The 15,408-nt window shown below is 45.5% G+C and overlaps 1 protein-coding gene across 3 annotated transcripts in view; it reads right to left on the minus strand.

Annotated features, from left to right (window-relative positions):
• LOC138638123 (probable cation-transporting ATPase 13A5) overlaps nucleotides 1-15,408 on the minus strand; it is a 553,152-nt gene that overhangs the window by 109,301 nt on the left and 428,443 nt on the right. For all 3 annotated transcript variants that reach the window (XM_069727147.1, XM_069727148.1, XM_069727150.1), the window contains 3 exons: nucleotides 14,819-14,936; nucleotides 14,561-14,685; nucleotides 12,845-13,008 (listed from right to left, as the gene is read on the minus strand). In XM_069727147.1, the coding sequence (XP_069583248.1) occupies nucleotides 12,845-13,008; nucleotides 14,561-14,685; nucleotides 14,819-14,936 (407 nt within the window). The remainder of the gene's footprint in view (nucleotides 1-12,844; nucleotides 13,009-14,560; nucleotides 14,686-14,818; nucleotides 14,937-15,408) is intronic.

Raw genomic sequence — 15,408 nt, forward strand, 5'->3', positions numbered from 1 at the left:
TCCTATCCTTTCCTATTTTAGCTAGAGTGGCCTCTTTTGCTAAATCCTGTTTTCTGCCTGTGTGTGTCTTTCCTCTCCTACTCATAGTCAATATTCGTGGGGGGCTGCCTATCCTTTGGGGTTCTGCTCTGAGGCAAGATAGTATTCCTATTTCCATCTATAGGGGTATTTAGTCCTCCGGCTGTGACGAGGTGTCTAGGGTTTGTTAGGCACACCCCACGGCTACTTCTAGTTGCGGTGTTAGTTCAGGATTTGCGGTCAGTACAGTTACCACATACTCCAGTGAAAGTTATTCATGCGGCTCCAAGGTCACCGGATCATAACAGAGGGCCTCCTAAAAATCTGTTCCCATTACAAAGGAGCGGGTCTCCTATACTTGTAATGCCCATGCTCTAAGTGTATGAGCTGACAAAGATTTCCCCCTGAGGGGTATACATCAACATACTGTATTAAAAAAAATTATTTACGGGCATCATAAACACCCTTTACAACACTAATTTGGGTGGACAACAGCAAATAGCCAAAATCAGGAAGCATATACCCATGTGTGGGTGTGAAGACCTCCCAAAAAAGACACTGGATTTTAGTTTATGTTGCTATCATTCAATAATGTGGAGAACTCTGGCCCAATCCGGCCCTTGTTCATAAGAGTCAGCCTGTCAGCAGTTTCAGTTGACTGGCAGATGCACTTATCAGTTATAGCGTTACAAAACGCTAGCGGCAGGGAAAGTCATGACCTCCAAGACATAGAGAGCCAGTTCATGCCACGTGTCCAGCTTGTATACCCAATAATTATAAGGCACAGAGGAATCATAGAGGACGTTGGTATGGCCAGCAATGTACACCCTCAGCATCTTCCAAAACTTTGCACTCTTTGTGAGAGTGCACCGCGCCTCAGGGATAGTGTAATGGGAGGGTCTGAGAAAAGTCTCCCAGAACTTTGCCAGTGTTCCCCTGCCTCTGCTGGATTGGAGTTGTGTCTCTTTCGCTTGTACTCCTTGGTTTTCCAACAAAGTGTGACCTCTGCAGCCAGCACTTTGAGATGGAATTTTTTTTCATAATTCCATAACAAGGGCCCTCTGGTACTGCACCATTTTAGTACACCTGTCTGCCTCTGGAATAAGAGACAGAAATTCTCCTTGTAGCCTAAATCTAAAAGTGTCACCAACCAGTAGTGACTGTCACCAAAAATTTTGAGAATGCGAGGGTTACGAGAAAGGCAGCATAACATAAACTCAACCATGCATGCCAGACTACTAAAACAGGCAAGACTTCCGTGTCCTTACCAAGAGGACAACCGACCATGCTCTCCTCCTCCTTTTCCTCTTCCCTGTCCTCAGACCATCCATCCTGAACAAACGGTATGACAATTGTGCTTGTTATACCGTATAGGGTTGAGCGACTTTTACTTTTATAGGATCGGGTCGGGTTTCACTAAACCCGACTTTCTCAAAAGTCGGGTCGAGTGAAATCGGCCGATCCTATAGAAAAGTTGGGGTCGGGGTCGGCCGAAACACGAAACCCCATGCAGTGCATTGGGTTTCTAATGGTTCCCAGGGTCTGAAGGAGAGGAAACTCTCCTTCAGGCCCTGGGATCCATATTTAAGTGTAAAATAAAGAATTAAAATAAAAAATATTGCTATACTCACCCTCTGACGCGCCCTGGTACTAACCGGCAGCCTTCCTTCCTTACAATCAGCGCGTGAAAGACCTTAGATGACGTCGCGGCTTGTGATTGGTCGTGCAACCGCCCATGTGACCGCTCACGCGACCAATCACAAGCCGCGACGTCACCGAAGGTCCTTCAAGCGCTGATTCTTAGGAAGGAAGGCTGCCGGAAAGAAGCAGGGCGCGTCCGAGGGTGAGTATATACCTAATAGGTATAAAAAGTGCTTTGCTGCTATGTGCCTGATCATGCTGGTGGTGGTGAGGCTGGCAGTTTTGCTACCCCTGCTGATGCTGGCCTGGCAGGTGGTGCAAATGGCCTCTTGGGGTTATCAGCAGAGTCTTAAAAAAAAACAACCAGACTCGGGAAGACCTATCAGTTTGACTGGCAACATCCTTCGTGTTGGTTTTACAGGAAATGGTTACCCACTGTGACAAAACACTCTGGGATCGCCTTTGCTGGGGTCAAAGGACACGTGGTTTGTGCATTGAATCTGAGGCGTACAGCAGGTTTCTGAGCAGCCTGACCTCAGGTCAGATTTATTAACGTGAAAGCAACACAAAAAACAAAACATAAAAATAAATCCTAGCCTGTCCGGCACTAACTAAACAAATACGTTGCTATCTCAACAACTGGGGGGGCTTCTCCCACCCAGCTAACATCATACAGATCTTGAGCAGAGCTCTTCACTCACGTTTGTCTCACACAGGCAGGCAATCTGTGTGCCCCAGGCAGACACTGGAAACACCCAGCTGGTCATCTTTTATTCCTGCAATCATTAACCCATTAGCACCCTGAAGATACTGAGTGGCCTAATTCACATAGGACAAACACCTGGGCGAGATATACCTGCCTCCATCTACCACACCAGCATGAGTCTTACATATCCCCCCCCCTTGCTCAGACCACTCCGGTCGAGCAAGAACACTTTTGAAACAGTGCACTCGGGATAGGGCATCGGCGTTCCCCATCTGCACCCCAGGTCGGTGCTCCACCGTAAAAGAGTAAGCCTGCAGGGCAAGGAACCACCGGGTTACCCGACTATTACGGTCCTTGTGGAGGTGCATCCACTTGAGAGGGGCATGGTCGGTGACCAGCCTAAACTTCCTACCAGCCAGGTAATACTTGAGGGAGTCGAGAGCCCATTTAATGGCTAGGCACTCTTTTTCAACCACCGCATATCTCTGCTCATGTACATTCAGTTTCCGACTGAGATAGAGGACCGGGTGTTCGACTCCGTCCCTCACCTGGGAAAGTACAGCTCCGACACCAGTATCAGAGGCATCAGTTTGTACCACAAACTCGCTGCTGAAATCAGGAGTCACTAGTACGGGCTGAGAGCACAAAGCCCGTTTCAGGCTGTGGAAGGCCTCTTCAGCAGCTGAGGTCCATTTTACCATGACGGAACCCTTCCCCTTGGTAAGATCCGTCAAGGGAGTAGCCATGGCTGCAAAATTGGGTATGAACCGGCGATAATAGCCGGCAATCCCCAGGAAAGCCTGCACTTGTTTCTTGTTCACTGGTTGTGGCCAGCCCTGAATTGCCTGTATTTTGTCAATCTGGGGTTTAACCACTCCTCGGCCAATCACGTAGCCCAAGTATCGGGCTTCTTCAAGCCCGATGTGGCATTTCTTGGGGTTTGCCGTTAAACCTGCATCTCGCAGGTCATCAATCACCGCTTGTACCTTCTGGAGATGAGTTTCCCAGTCCATGCTGTAAATTACGATGTCATCCAGGTAGGCAGAAGCTTACTGTCTGTGAGGCCTCAAGACTCGATCCATCAATCTCTGGAACGTTGCGGGAGCTCCGTGAAGTCCAAACGGCATATAGACATACTGGAACAGACCTTCCGGTGTAGCAAATGCCGTCTTCTCTCTGGCCGCCTCGGCCAGAGGAATCTGCCAGTACCCCTTTGTTAAATCCAGGGTCGTAATGTATCGGGCTTTACCAAGCCGGTCGATCAACTCATCGACCCGGGGCATAGGGTACGCATCAAATTTAGAAACTGCATTCAGTTTCCTAAAGTCATTACAAAACCGGATGGAGCCATCCGGTTTAGGTATCAACACAATTGGACTGGACCAGGCGCTGTGTGACTCCTCAATGACTCCTAAGTCCAACATTGCCATCACTTCCCGGGAGACGGCTTCACGGCGGGCTTCCGGAATCCGGTAGGGCTTCACATGAACAGTGACGCCAGGCTCTGTGACAAGCTCATGTTTCACCAACTTAGTCCGGCCAGGTTTTTCGGAGAAAAACTGTCGGTTCTGTAACAAAAATTGCTTAACCTCAGATTTTTGTCGTTCTGAGAGAGTCTCAGCAACCTGCACCTCTGGTATAGTAGGTAAACAAACCGGACGGGGCAGATCCGCCGTTAGGGCAGAGCGGTCTTTCCAGGATTTTATCAGATTCACATGATAAATCTGTTCCGGTTTTCTCTTACCCGGCTGGTACACTTTATAGTTCACTTCACCAACTCTTTCTCGGACCTCAAATGGGCCCTGCCATTTCGCCAGGAATTTACTATCCACCGTAGGCATTAGGACCAACACCCTATCGCCAGGTGCAAATGTACGGACCTTAGCGCCTCTATCATAACTTTGCCTCTGGGCTCCCTGGGCCTGTAACATATGGTCCCTAACAATGGGCATGACAGCGGCAATACGATCCTGCATTTGTGTTACATGGTCGATCACCGTTTTAAAGGGAGTGACTTGACCTTCCCAGGTTTCTTTTGCGACGTCCAGCAGTCCCGGGGACGACGGGCGTACAACAGTTCGAAAGGCGAAAATCCTGTGGAAGACTGGGGAACTTCCCTAATGGCAAACAGCAAATAGGGTAACAAGTAATCCCAGTTCTTCCCATCTTTGTCTATCGCCTTCCGGAGCATCTGTTTTAAGGTTTTGTTAAAGCGCTCAACCAGGCCATCTGTTTGAGGGTGATAGACAGACGTACGCAACGGGTCTATTTGTAAGAGCCTGCAGAGCTCCTTCATTACCCTCGACATAAAGGGAGTCCCCTGGTCGGTGAGTATCTGTTTTGGAATTCCCACCCGACTAAACACTTGTACCAATTCCTTGGCAATCGTCTTGGTAGCTGTGTTACGCAAAGGGACGGCTTCCGGGTAACGAGTGGCATAGTCCACGATGACGAGGATATGTTGGTGCCCACGTGCGGATCGGGGAAGGGGCCCAACCAAATCCATCCCAATTCTCTCAAAAGGGACCCCGATGATAGGAAGGGATACCAAAGGGCTACGGAACTGAGATTTAGGGGCCGCGATTTGGCACTCTGGACAGGACTCACAATAGTTACGCACATCACAATGTATTCCAGGCCACACAAAACAATGTAATATCCTTTCTGTGGTTTTCTGTACCCCCAGATGTCCCCCCATTATATGTCCGTGGGCCAAATCCAGTACCTTCCGCCGATAAGGTTTGGGTACCACTAACCGTTGCACTGTGTCTTCCCCTTTTTTTTCTACCTGGTAGAGCAAATCATTTTCAAGAACCATATACGGGTACGCTAGCCTAGTGTCAGGTTCTACGGGTACCCTACCTATCATTTTTACATTTTTCCTAGCCGGAGTCAGGGTAGGATCTTTCATTTGCTCGCTGTGGAAGTCATCCACCTGGACTCCCAAATCTGGCAGGCAGGGTGCCGGATGGCTGTCTGCCTCCGCCTCTCGCTGAAGTTCCTCAGTTTCCTCTGTTTCCCCCGCCATGACGGAGAAGGGGTACTGAAGGTTAGATTCACTAACCTCCCCAGCGACATCTTCCTGTGGGGTCTCCTCTAGGGACTCGGGACTTCCAGATGGCATGGGAGAAGATTCACGGGTACAGCTACCGTGAAGGAGCAACTGATTCTCCCACAACTGCCAGAAATAGGGAAAATCCCTGCCCAGGATTACATCATGTAACAATGCGGGAACGAGTCCCACTTTGTGCTGCACTGACCCATAGGGAGTAGAAATCCATATGACCGCTGTTAAGTACGAGCGGGTGTCACCATGCACACACGTCACAGAAAACTTGTCAGACGGACCAGACGGAAGTGCCACTAGACTAGCTTTCACCAGAGTCACCACACTTCCAGAGTCTAGTAATGCCACAACATTTTTCCCATCAACAGATAATTCACACAGGTGTTTTACTGTATCATTTTGATCCGCATTCACACTCACTATCTGTGTAACCAAAGACATGCGTTTTCTAGAGTCTATAACGTCGCACTGCATGGGTTCAGCGGTAACAGGACAGTTCGCAGAAACATGACCCTTCTCATGGCAGCGGAAACACCTAACAGGTCACCTACTGAGACCACCGTCCAATACTCTTGGTCTCGGAGTGCGAGCAGTCCCGGACTCCTCCCCCACAGTTTTAAGTGATTTTCCTTCACCCGTGGTCCCTGGAACAGTCTTACCGGTTCCACGAGGAGGAGGCACAGACCGGGGTTTGGCGGTGTCGTCGGGAAGTCCTTCTGCCACGGAATAACGCTCGACCAACTCCACAAGTTGATCCGCTGTCGTGGGATTTCCTTGGCTTACCCACCTTTTCAGCGCTGGGGGTAGTACTCTCAGGTACTTGTCCAGGACAACCCGCTGGATTATTTCGGGTACTGTCAGTACCTCGGGTTGCAGCCATTTCTTTGTCAAGTAGATCAGGTCGAACATCTGAGACCGCGCTGGTTTATCTTGCTGGTATGTCCACTGATGTACCCTCTGTGCACGGACAGCCGTCGTCACACCCAGCCGGGCCAGGATCTCAGCTTTCAGCTTCTCAAAGTCCTGAGCGACCTCCGGGTCCAAATCATGGTAAGCTTTTTGGGCCTCGCCGGAGAGAAACGGGGCAATCAAATCGGCCCATCGTGCCTTCGGCCACTTCTCTCTCAATGCCGTCCGCTCAAACGTTGTCAGGTATGCCTCGACGTCATCTTCTGCAGTCAGCTTTTGCCAGTATCGACTCACATGGATCCTTCTGGACTCTGCTTCCGGGTCAGCGTCAGGCATGCTCAGCAGGCGCTGCGCCACCTGTTGGAGAAGTTGGCGGTCTGCAACCATCATGTCCAGTAACTCCTTCAGCTGTGCGGCCATCAAGCGATTAGCTTCGTGCTGTGCGGCAGTGGCCTGCTGCTGTACGGCAGTGGACTGTACTAAGGCTTTCACCACGTCTTCCATGCTGTCGCCTGTGCCACGGTATGCCCGCGTTCTCCACCACAATGTGACAAAACACTCTGGGATCGCCTTTGCTGGGGTCAAAGGACACGTGGTTTGTGCATTGAATCTGAGGCGTACAGCAGGTTTCTGAGCAGCCTGACCTCAGGTCAGATTTATTAACGTGAAAGCAACACAAAAAACAAAACATAAAAATAAATCCTAGCCTGTCCGGCACTAACTAAACAAATACGTTGCTATCTCAACAACTGGGGGGGCTTCTCCCACCCAGCTAACATCATACAGATCTTGAGCAGAGCTCTTCACTCACGTTTGTCTCACACAGGCAGGCAATCTGTGTGCCCCAGGCAGACACTGGAAACACCCAGCTGGTCATCTTTTATTCCTGCAATCATTAACCCATTAGCACCCTGAAGATACTGAGTGGCCTAATTCACATAGGACAAACACCTGGGCGAGATATACCTGCCTCCATCTACCACACCAGCATGAGTCTTACACCACCTTGTGTCTGCGGCCACCACACTGCTTCTTCCTGCCTGTTGGGGTTATATGCCTCCCTCCCCCTGTGTGTTGCTTTCCTCGCTCTGCATGTCCTCCTGCCAGCTTGGGTCAATTACTATATCATCCACCACCTTGTCCTCCCCTTCCACACCATGGTCCTCCTCCTGACTTCCTGGCAATTGTGTCTCATCATCGTCCACCTCTTCTGACACTTTCCCACCGTCGCCTTCGTGTCACTGTGCCTGTTCAAATATTTGGGCATCGCTACATGCGATCTCCTTATGCCCTGCTTTAACTGGACCGGGCGAGAAGCCAGAATTTATAAATGGAAAAGTGAACAGCTCTTCGGAGTGTCCAAGTGTGGGATCATTTGTCTCCGTGCGCTCAGCATGGTGGGAGGAAGGAGGATCAGGGTGAGAAATATGTGGTCCAGACTCACGGCTACTCAGACTTGACCGTGTGGAAGACATGGTGGTGGTGTGGTGGCAGCAAAGTGACTGGAAGCATTGACACTGCTCTGGGTTCAATAGTGGTGTGCTGCTACGGTCCTCTTGGGACAGGAAGGTCAGGCGAGAAGATGTGGATGTTTGTTGTGGCACAATTTCAGCTTGCCCACGGCCTTTGCTTCGGCCTCTGCATGCACCAACACTGATATGTGAGGTCTGTGACGGAGATACTCCACTTTAAAATATCTGGTCTGTATTTTTTTCCAGGAAACGGATGTTAATAACTAGGCTAAGACTGTAATGATGCTGCCTGGTTTAGTAGAGAGGCAGCCTAAGGGGGTACGCAGGGCACACAGGACCTGAATTAGGCCGGTCACATGATCACTGCAGAGACGATGGAGGCAAAGATACCGCGCAAGAACAGAGGGTCTACCAAAAAATGCAGGACACAGAGTACTAAGACAAAGACATATTCAAAGGACAAGCCGAGAGTCGGGAGAGAGACGGGAGCGAGGTACCAAGGGGAAAAGCAGCATATTAGTCAGACAACAAGGGGCCAGAAAGCCAGGATAGACAGCAAAGTACCAAGCAGAAAACAGGGGCCATGGTCAGGGGGCAAACCAGGTCATACACAGCAAGGCACACACACACAGATGCACAATGATTACCGGGGAATAACCTGGGTCAGCTATCTCAAACCGAGTAGACGGAAGCATAACCAACTCAGAACCCAGGAACTACCAGCATTAAATAGCTGCCCCAGAAACAAAGAGAGGTAGACTAATTTAATGCAGACCTGACCAGGAAGGAGACAGAACCAGCCCATCCAGAGTCATGACAAAGACACAGCAAAAAAATGCAATGGAGCCCTGAAATGGCACAATTTTGAGCGCACTGATATGTGAGGTCTGTGAAGGAGATACCCCACTTTCAAATATCTAACATAGTTATTAAGGTTGAAGGAAGACTTTAAGTCCATCTAGTTCATCCCATAGCCTAACCTAACATGTCCTAACATGTTGATCCAGTGGAAGGCAAAAAAAAACCATGTGGCAAAGAGTAAGCTCCACATTGGGGAAAAAAATTCCTTCCCAACTCCACATACGGAAATCAGACTAGTTCCCTGGATCAACGCCCTATCAAGGAATCTAGTATTTATAACCTGTAATATTATACTTTTCAAGAAAGGTATCCAGTCCCCTCTTAAATTTTAGTAATGAATCACTCGTTACAACATCATACGCAGAGAGTTCCATAGTCTCACTGCTCTTACTGTAGTGACTTGTATAGAGTTAAAATGATGTTCTCCTCATGAGCATCTATGCCTCTTTTATTGCATCCAATTATTTTATTTGCCTTTGTAGCAGCTGCCTGACACTGGCCACTGAATATGAGTTTGTCATCCACACATACACCCAGGTCTTTTTCATTGACGGTTTTGCCCAGAGTTTTAGAATTAAGCACATAGTTATGCATCCTATTACTTCTACCCAAGTGCATGACCTTACATTTATCCCCATTAAAGCTCATTTGCCATTTATCAGCCCAAGCTTCTAGTTTACATAAATCCTCCTGTAATATAAAATTGTCCTCCTCTGTATTGATTACCCTGCAGAGTTTAGTGTCATCTGCAAATATTGAAATTCTGTTCTGTAGGCCCCCTACAAGGTCATTAATAAATATGTTAAAATGTAGAGGGCCCAATAGTGACCCCTTTGGTACCCCGCTGCTAACCGCGACCCAGTCCGAGTGTGCTCCATTAATTACCACCCTTTGTTTCCTATCCCTGAGCCAGCTCTTAACCCACTAACACATATTTTCCCCTATCCCCATTATTCTTATTTTATGTATCAACCTTTTGTGTAGCACCGTATCAAAAGCTTTTGAAAAGTCCATATACACTACGTCCACTGCGTGTCCTTGCTCTAGTCCCGGAATTTACCTCTTCAAAGAAGCTCATCAGATTAGTCTGACAGGAACAGTCCCTAGTAAACCCATGCTGATACTGGGTCATGAGGTTATTCCTCTTCAGATACTCCAGTATAGCGTCCCTTAGAATGCCCTCCAGGATTTTACCCACAGTAGAGGTTAAGCTTACTGGTCTATAATTTCCGAGTTCAGTTTTTGTTCCCTTTTTGAATATTGGCACCGCATTTGCTATACGCCAGTCCTGTTGCTCAGACCCTGTTAATATGGAGTCTTTAAAGATTAAAAATAATGGTCTATCAATGACTGTGCTTAGTTCCTGCAGTACTCGGGGGTGTATCCCATCTGGGCCCGGAGATTTGTCAATTTTAGTGAATTTTAGATGACGCCGTACTTCCTGCTGGGTTAAGCAGGTGACATTTAATGGGGAATTTTTATCACTAGTCATTTTGTTTGTCATGGGATTGTCTTGTGTTAATACTGATGAAAAAAAGTCATTTAGCATATTGGCTTTTTCCTCATCCTCATCCACCATTTCACCCAGACTATTTTTAAGGGGGCCACCATTATCATTTTTTAGTTTCTTGCTATTTATGTAGTTAAAGAATATTTTGAGATTATTTTTACTCTCTCTGGCAATGAGTCTCTGTCTCAATCTTTGCTGCCTTGATTTGCTTTTTACAGAATTTATTTAATTTTCTGTATTTATTTAATGCCTCATTACTACATACTTCCTTTAATTCTCTAAATGCTTTCTTTTTGCCACTTATTGCGCCCCTTACAGCACTATTTAGCCATATTGGTTTCCTCCTATTTCTAGTATGTTTATTCCCATACGGTATATACCGTGCACAGGTCCTATCCAGGATGCTAACAAATGTCTCCCATTTTCTTTGTTTATTTTTATGTCTCAGGATATCATCCCAGCTAATTGCACCAAGATCCTCTCTCATCCATTGGAAATTTGCCCTCCTGAAGTTTAGTGTCCTTGTAACCCCTCTACTACACATCTTATTAAAGGATACATGAAAACTTATTATTTTGTTATCATTATTTCCCAAGTGACCCCCAACCCTTACATTTGATATGCGTTCTGACCTGTTGGTTAATATTAGGTCTAGCAGTGCCCCCCTTCTTGTTGGGTCCTGAACCAGTTGTGAAAGGTAGTTGTCTCTCATAGTTGTCAAAAACCGATTACCTTTGCTGGAACTACAGGGTTCTGTTCCCCAATCTATTTCAGGGTAGTTGAAGTCCCCCACAATAATGACTTCTCCTTGAGTCGCAGATTCATCTATTTGCTTTACTAGGATATTCTCCGTTGCTTCCATTATTTTTGGAGACTTATAACAAACCCCTATCAGTAATTTATTATTTTTCCCCCTCCCCTTATTTCCACCCACAGGGACTCTACATTTTCATTAGATTCACCTATATTATCACACCGGATGGGTTTTAAGGATGATTTTACATATAGACACACACCTGCCCCACGCTCATCTGTATGGTCATTTCTGAACAGGCTATAGCCCTGCAAGTTAACAGCCAAATCATGGCTCTTGTCCAGCTATGTCTCAGATATCCCCACCATGTCATAATTATGCTCCAACAACATTAATTCTAATTCGTCCATTTTGTTGATGAGGCTCCTGGCATTAGTATACATGCACTTTATGTATCTCTCTGTACCTCTATTCTTTCTTAAATTATTAACTGTTCTAACCCCACCCCCCATGCCACCACCACCCCCAACTTCCTTAATTGTGCCCAGGTCTCTATCTGCACTATCTTCCCTCCCTATAAAATGAATACCCTCCCCACCAATCCCTAGTTTAAACACTCCTCCAACCTTCTAGCCATTTTCTGCCCCAGCTCAGCTGTACCTTCCCCATTGAGGTGCAGCCCATCCCTAGCGTAGAACCTGCAGCCAACTGAGAAGTCGGCCCAGTTCTGCCGGTACCCAAACCCCTCCTTCCAACACCAATTCTTGAGCCACTTATTAACCTCCCTAATCTCCCGTTGCCTCTCTGGCGTGGCACATGGTACAGGCAGTTTCTCAGAGAATACCACCTTGGAGGTCCTTGCTTTCAGCTTGCAGAATAATTCCCTGAAATCATCTTTAAGGACCTTCCACCTACCTCTAACTTTGTCATTTGTGTCAATGTGCACCATGACCGCTGGGTCCTCACCAACCCCTCCCAGTAATATGTCAACCCGACACAGCAAAAAAAAAGCAATGGAGCCCTTAAATGGCACAATTTTGAGAGCACTGATATGTGAGACGTGTGACGCACACAACCCAGTGAAAAATACCTGCCCTGTAGTTAACTATTTTTTCACCAAACTGGTGTCAATAAATTGTATCACACACACACCAACAAAATTTTACAGTAGCACAGAAATGGCAAAATTTTCTGCGCACTCAGATGTGATCACTGTGACGGCAAAACCCCTGTTTAAAACAGCTGGATTTTCACGCAGTACTATGGAAAGGATCTGGCTGTATTTTGCAGTGCCAACAAGCTAATGGAGAAAATAAACTGTGTTCTTTGGATTGTTTTTTTTAGAAAATAATCAGGATTAAGATACAAAAATTTTTTTTCCTGGCCACTGATACCTGGGGCTATGTATACACAGTAAATATCTGTAATAGGCAGCAGCAGATAGTAATGGAATGGACCATCTTGCTGTCTGCAATGAAGTCTGCCACATACACGGCCTGTCTAGCACTGATACCTATATATACCATAATTATTCCTCAGAAGGACTTTTGGTTTAGCTGGATATGTGTATTCAATATGCTATACCCACACTAACTTATACACCACCAAATCTGTCCGTATCTCAGCAGCACCTCTCCCTACACTGCCTGATTCCGGAGTAGACTGTGAAAAGCAGGATGGCACCAAGTCTGATATAGACCTGATGACACTGTGTGGGCAGCCAATCACTGTAATTCACAACCAAGATGGCTGCAGCATTACAGTGCGTGGCAGACAATTCTGAGCTACCGACGAACAAACCAGGAAATGCTCGGCACTCGCCCATCACTAGTTATTAGTTCGGTAAGACGACTTTGGGACTTTATTGGTACACGAATAAGTGAAAATGTAAAATACTGGATCATACCTGTGGAGCATTACTCTTGTCTTGGATCTTCTCACTACTTCCCCAAGTAATTGATGCAGGAGAACTTTCTTTTGGAGCATTCGCTTCTATGACAATCAACTCACTCCCTGGAGGAATCATGCCTGAAGCTTTCCCAATAGTACAACCAGTCTGGAGATTGTCACCTAAGAAAAACAACTGCAAGTAAATAGAATGTCCTACTTGCTCTTTTCTCTGTCTCTGCTGATGTGCTGTAATTGTTTAGCCAAAAGAACTTGGTTTGAATGCAATCCAGATGATAGAAATTTATCTTATTTTTTAGTTATATTATTATTATTTATATAGCATCATGGTGCTGTATATTATTTATATTATATTATTAATGTTATATATTATTTGCTTCAGTAGATAACACTTTGGACAATTGTCAAATATTACATAATTAAATATTCAATGGCGCCACAGTGAAACTTCAAGCCAATCACATAAAATAATGAGCCATTCTAATAATATATACGATACGATACGATACACTTTATTGTTCCCGGGGGAAATTACGGTATTACAGCAGCAATACAAACAGCAGTACATAAGATATTAGAACACAAATCTTGCACAAGTATACCAACATTACATAACAAATAAATGTGGGTAGTTCAGGTATGTGAGTCACTGTTAATTGAAAGTAGTACACCTGCAATCAGTCTTTGTTGTCTACCACTCTTAGGAAATTATTATACATTCCTGAATTTCTCCTTCTTACACCTTAGGCTACGTTCACACTAGCGTTCGGCTAGTGTGCGTCGCGCTAGCGTCGGGCGACGCAGCGGCGACGCACGCGTCATGCGCCCCTATGTTTAACATGGGGGACGCATGCGTTTTTGCTTGTTGCGTTTTCTGACACGTGCGTCTTTTTTGATGCTAGCATCAGACCAAGAAAACGCAACAAGTTGCATTTTTCTTGCGTCCGATTTTCGTCAAAAAACGACGCACGCGTCGAAAAACGCAGCGTTTTTGCGTGCGTTTGCACACGTTTTTCGGTGCGTTGTGCGTCGCCGACGCAGCGGCGCACAACGCTAGTGTGAACGTAGCCTTAGTAGAATTAGACGGTTGCTGAATGTGCTCCTCTGCTTCAAGAACACCTGGTATAGTGGGTGTGTATTATTTTTCATTATAGCCCTATACTTCTGGAGTCCTATCCTCCAATAACTCCTCAGAAGAATCCAGATGGAAGCCAACAACAGCGCTTGCCTTTCTGATATGTTTGTTGAGCGAGTTTATTAGTGTCAGATACTCGCATACTACTGCCCCAGCAAATGATAGCAAAAAAAATGGCACTTGCCACAATGGACTGGTAGAAAATTTCCAGCATTTTACTGCACACATTGAACGCCCTGAGTGTCCGAAGAAAGTAGAGTCTGCTCATTCCCTTCTTGTAAACCTTTTCTGTATGACACCTCCAATCGAGTTTACTGTCAAGGTGAACCCCCAAATACTTGTAGCTCTCAACCATCTCCACCTCCTTGCCAGCAATATTGATCGGTAAGTAATCCTCCTTTTTCCTTTTATAACGTACCACCAACTCCTTGGTTTTCTTCACATTTAGTTCTGGACACTTAGTCCGTGACCAATCCACAATATCAGAAACCACCCTTCTATATTCCTCTTCCCCCGACCTCCTACAATGTCGCCTACAATCTTATTATATAGATTTGTAGTAGTAAAATACAAATGTACCAGTTATCATGACAGTCCTTATATTGGCTTCTGTAAGTTCCTGAATCACAGGTTTTGTCTCAGGTTTTATTTTATTTTCCATTATAAGAAATCCAAGAAACACTAAATCAGACTCTACTTCTTCCCTAAGAAAACATAATAAGAATGAATGAGTAAATAAATAAATAAAATGGTATGGAAGGTACTGATAATATTAAGACGATGATCATTTCTGACAAACATAAAAAGCTTATAATTACTCGCATTGTATTACTTTACCTTTCTAAGCTTTCTATGATCTGGGCATTATTTGTAGCTAGCGTCTTGTATGCCAGCGCAATCACTCGGAAACCTTGTAAAGTATAATGTTCAAGTTCTCTGTGGTAATTTAGTGGCACTGCACAGCAAAAAAATATATTCTTGGAGTTATTAACATTAAAGATGTTATTTCTGATCGATTTTCACATATACTACCGTAATTTACACTGTCACAGGCCCCATGTTATTTCTACACAATGATATCTGATCTTGATTGGCCTGCACAGTTCATGCTGAAGATCAATAAATAATTCATGCAATAATTTAACACTGTATTCATCTATACAGAATGGGTAAAAATACAAATTTTGATTTATTGAATTTATTAAACTGAAAGCGATATACAGATAAAACCAGAAGTTTACATTCACTATATAAAAAGATGAGAAAATGTTTTTCTCAATATCTGACATGAAATCAGAATATATCTTTCCAGTTTCATGTCAATTAGGATTACAGTACCATAATTATTAATATTTGCTACCAGAATAATGAGAGGGGGAAATAATGTTTTAAGACCTTTTTATTACTTTAAAAGGGAAATCATGACC

The sequence above is a fragment of the Ranitomeya imitator genome, chromosome 5 (assembly GCF_032444005.1).
Source record: "Ranitomeya imitator isolate aRanImi1 chromosome 5, aRanImi1.pri, whole genome shotgun sequence".
NCBI lineage: Eukaryota > Metazoa > Chordata > Amphibia > Anura > Dendrobatidae > Ranitomeya > Ranitomeya imitator.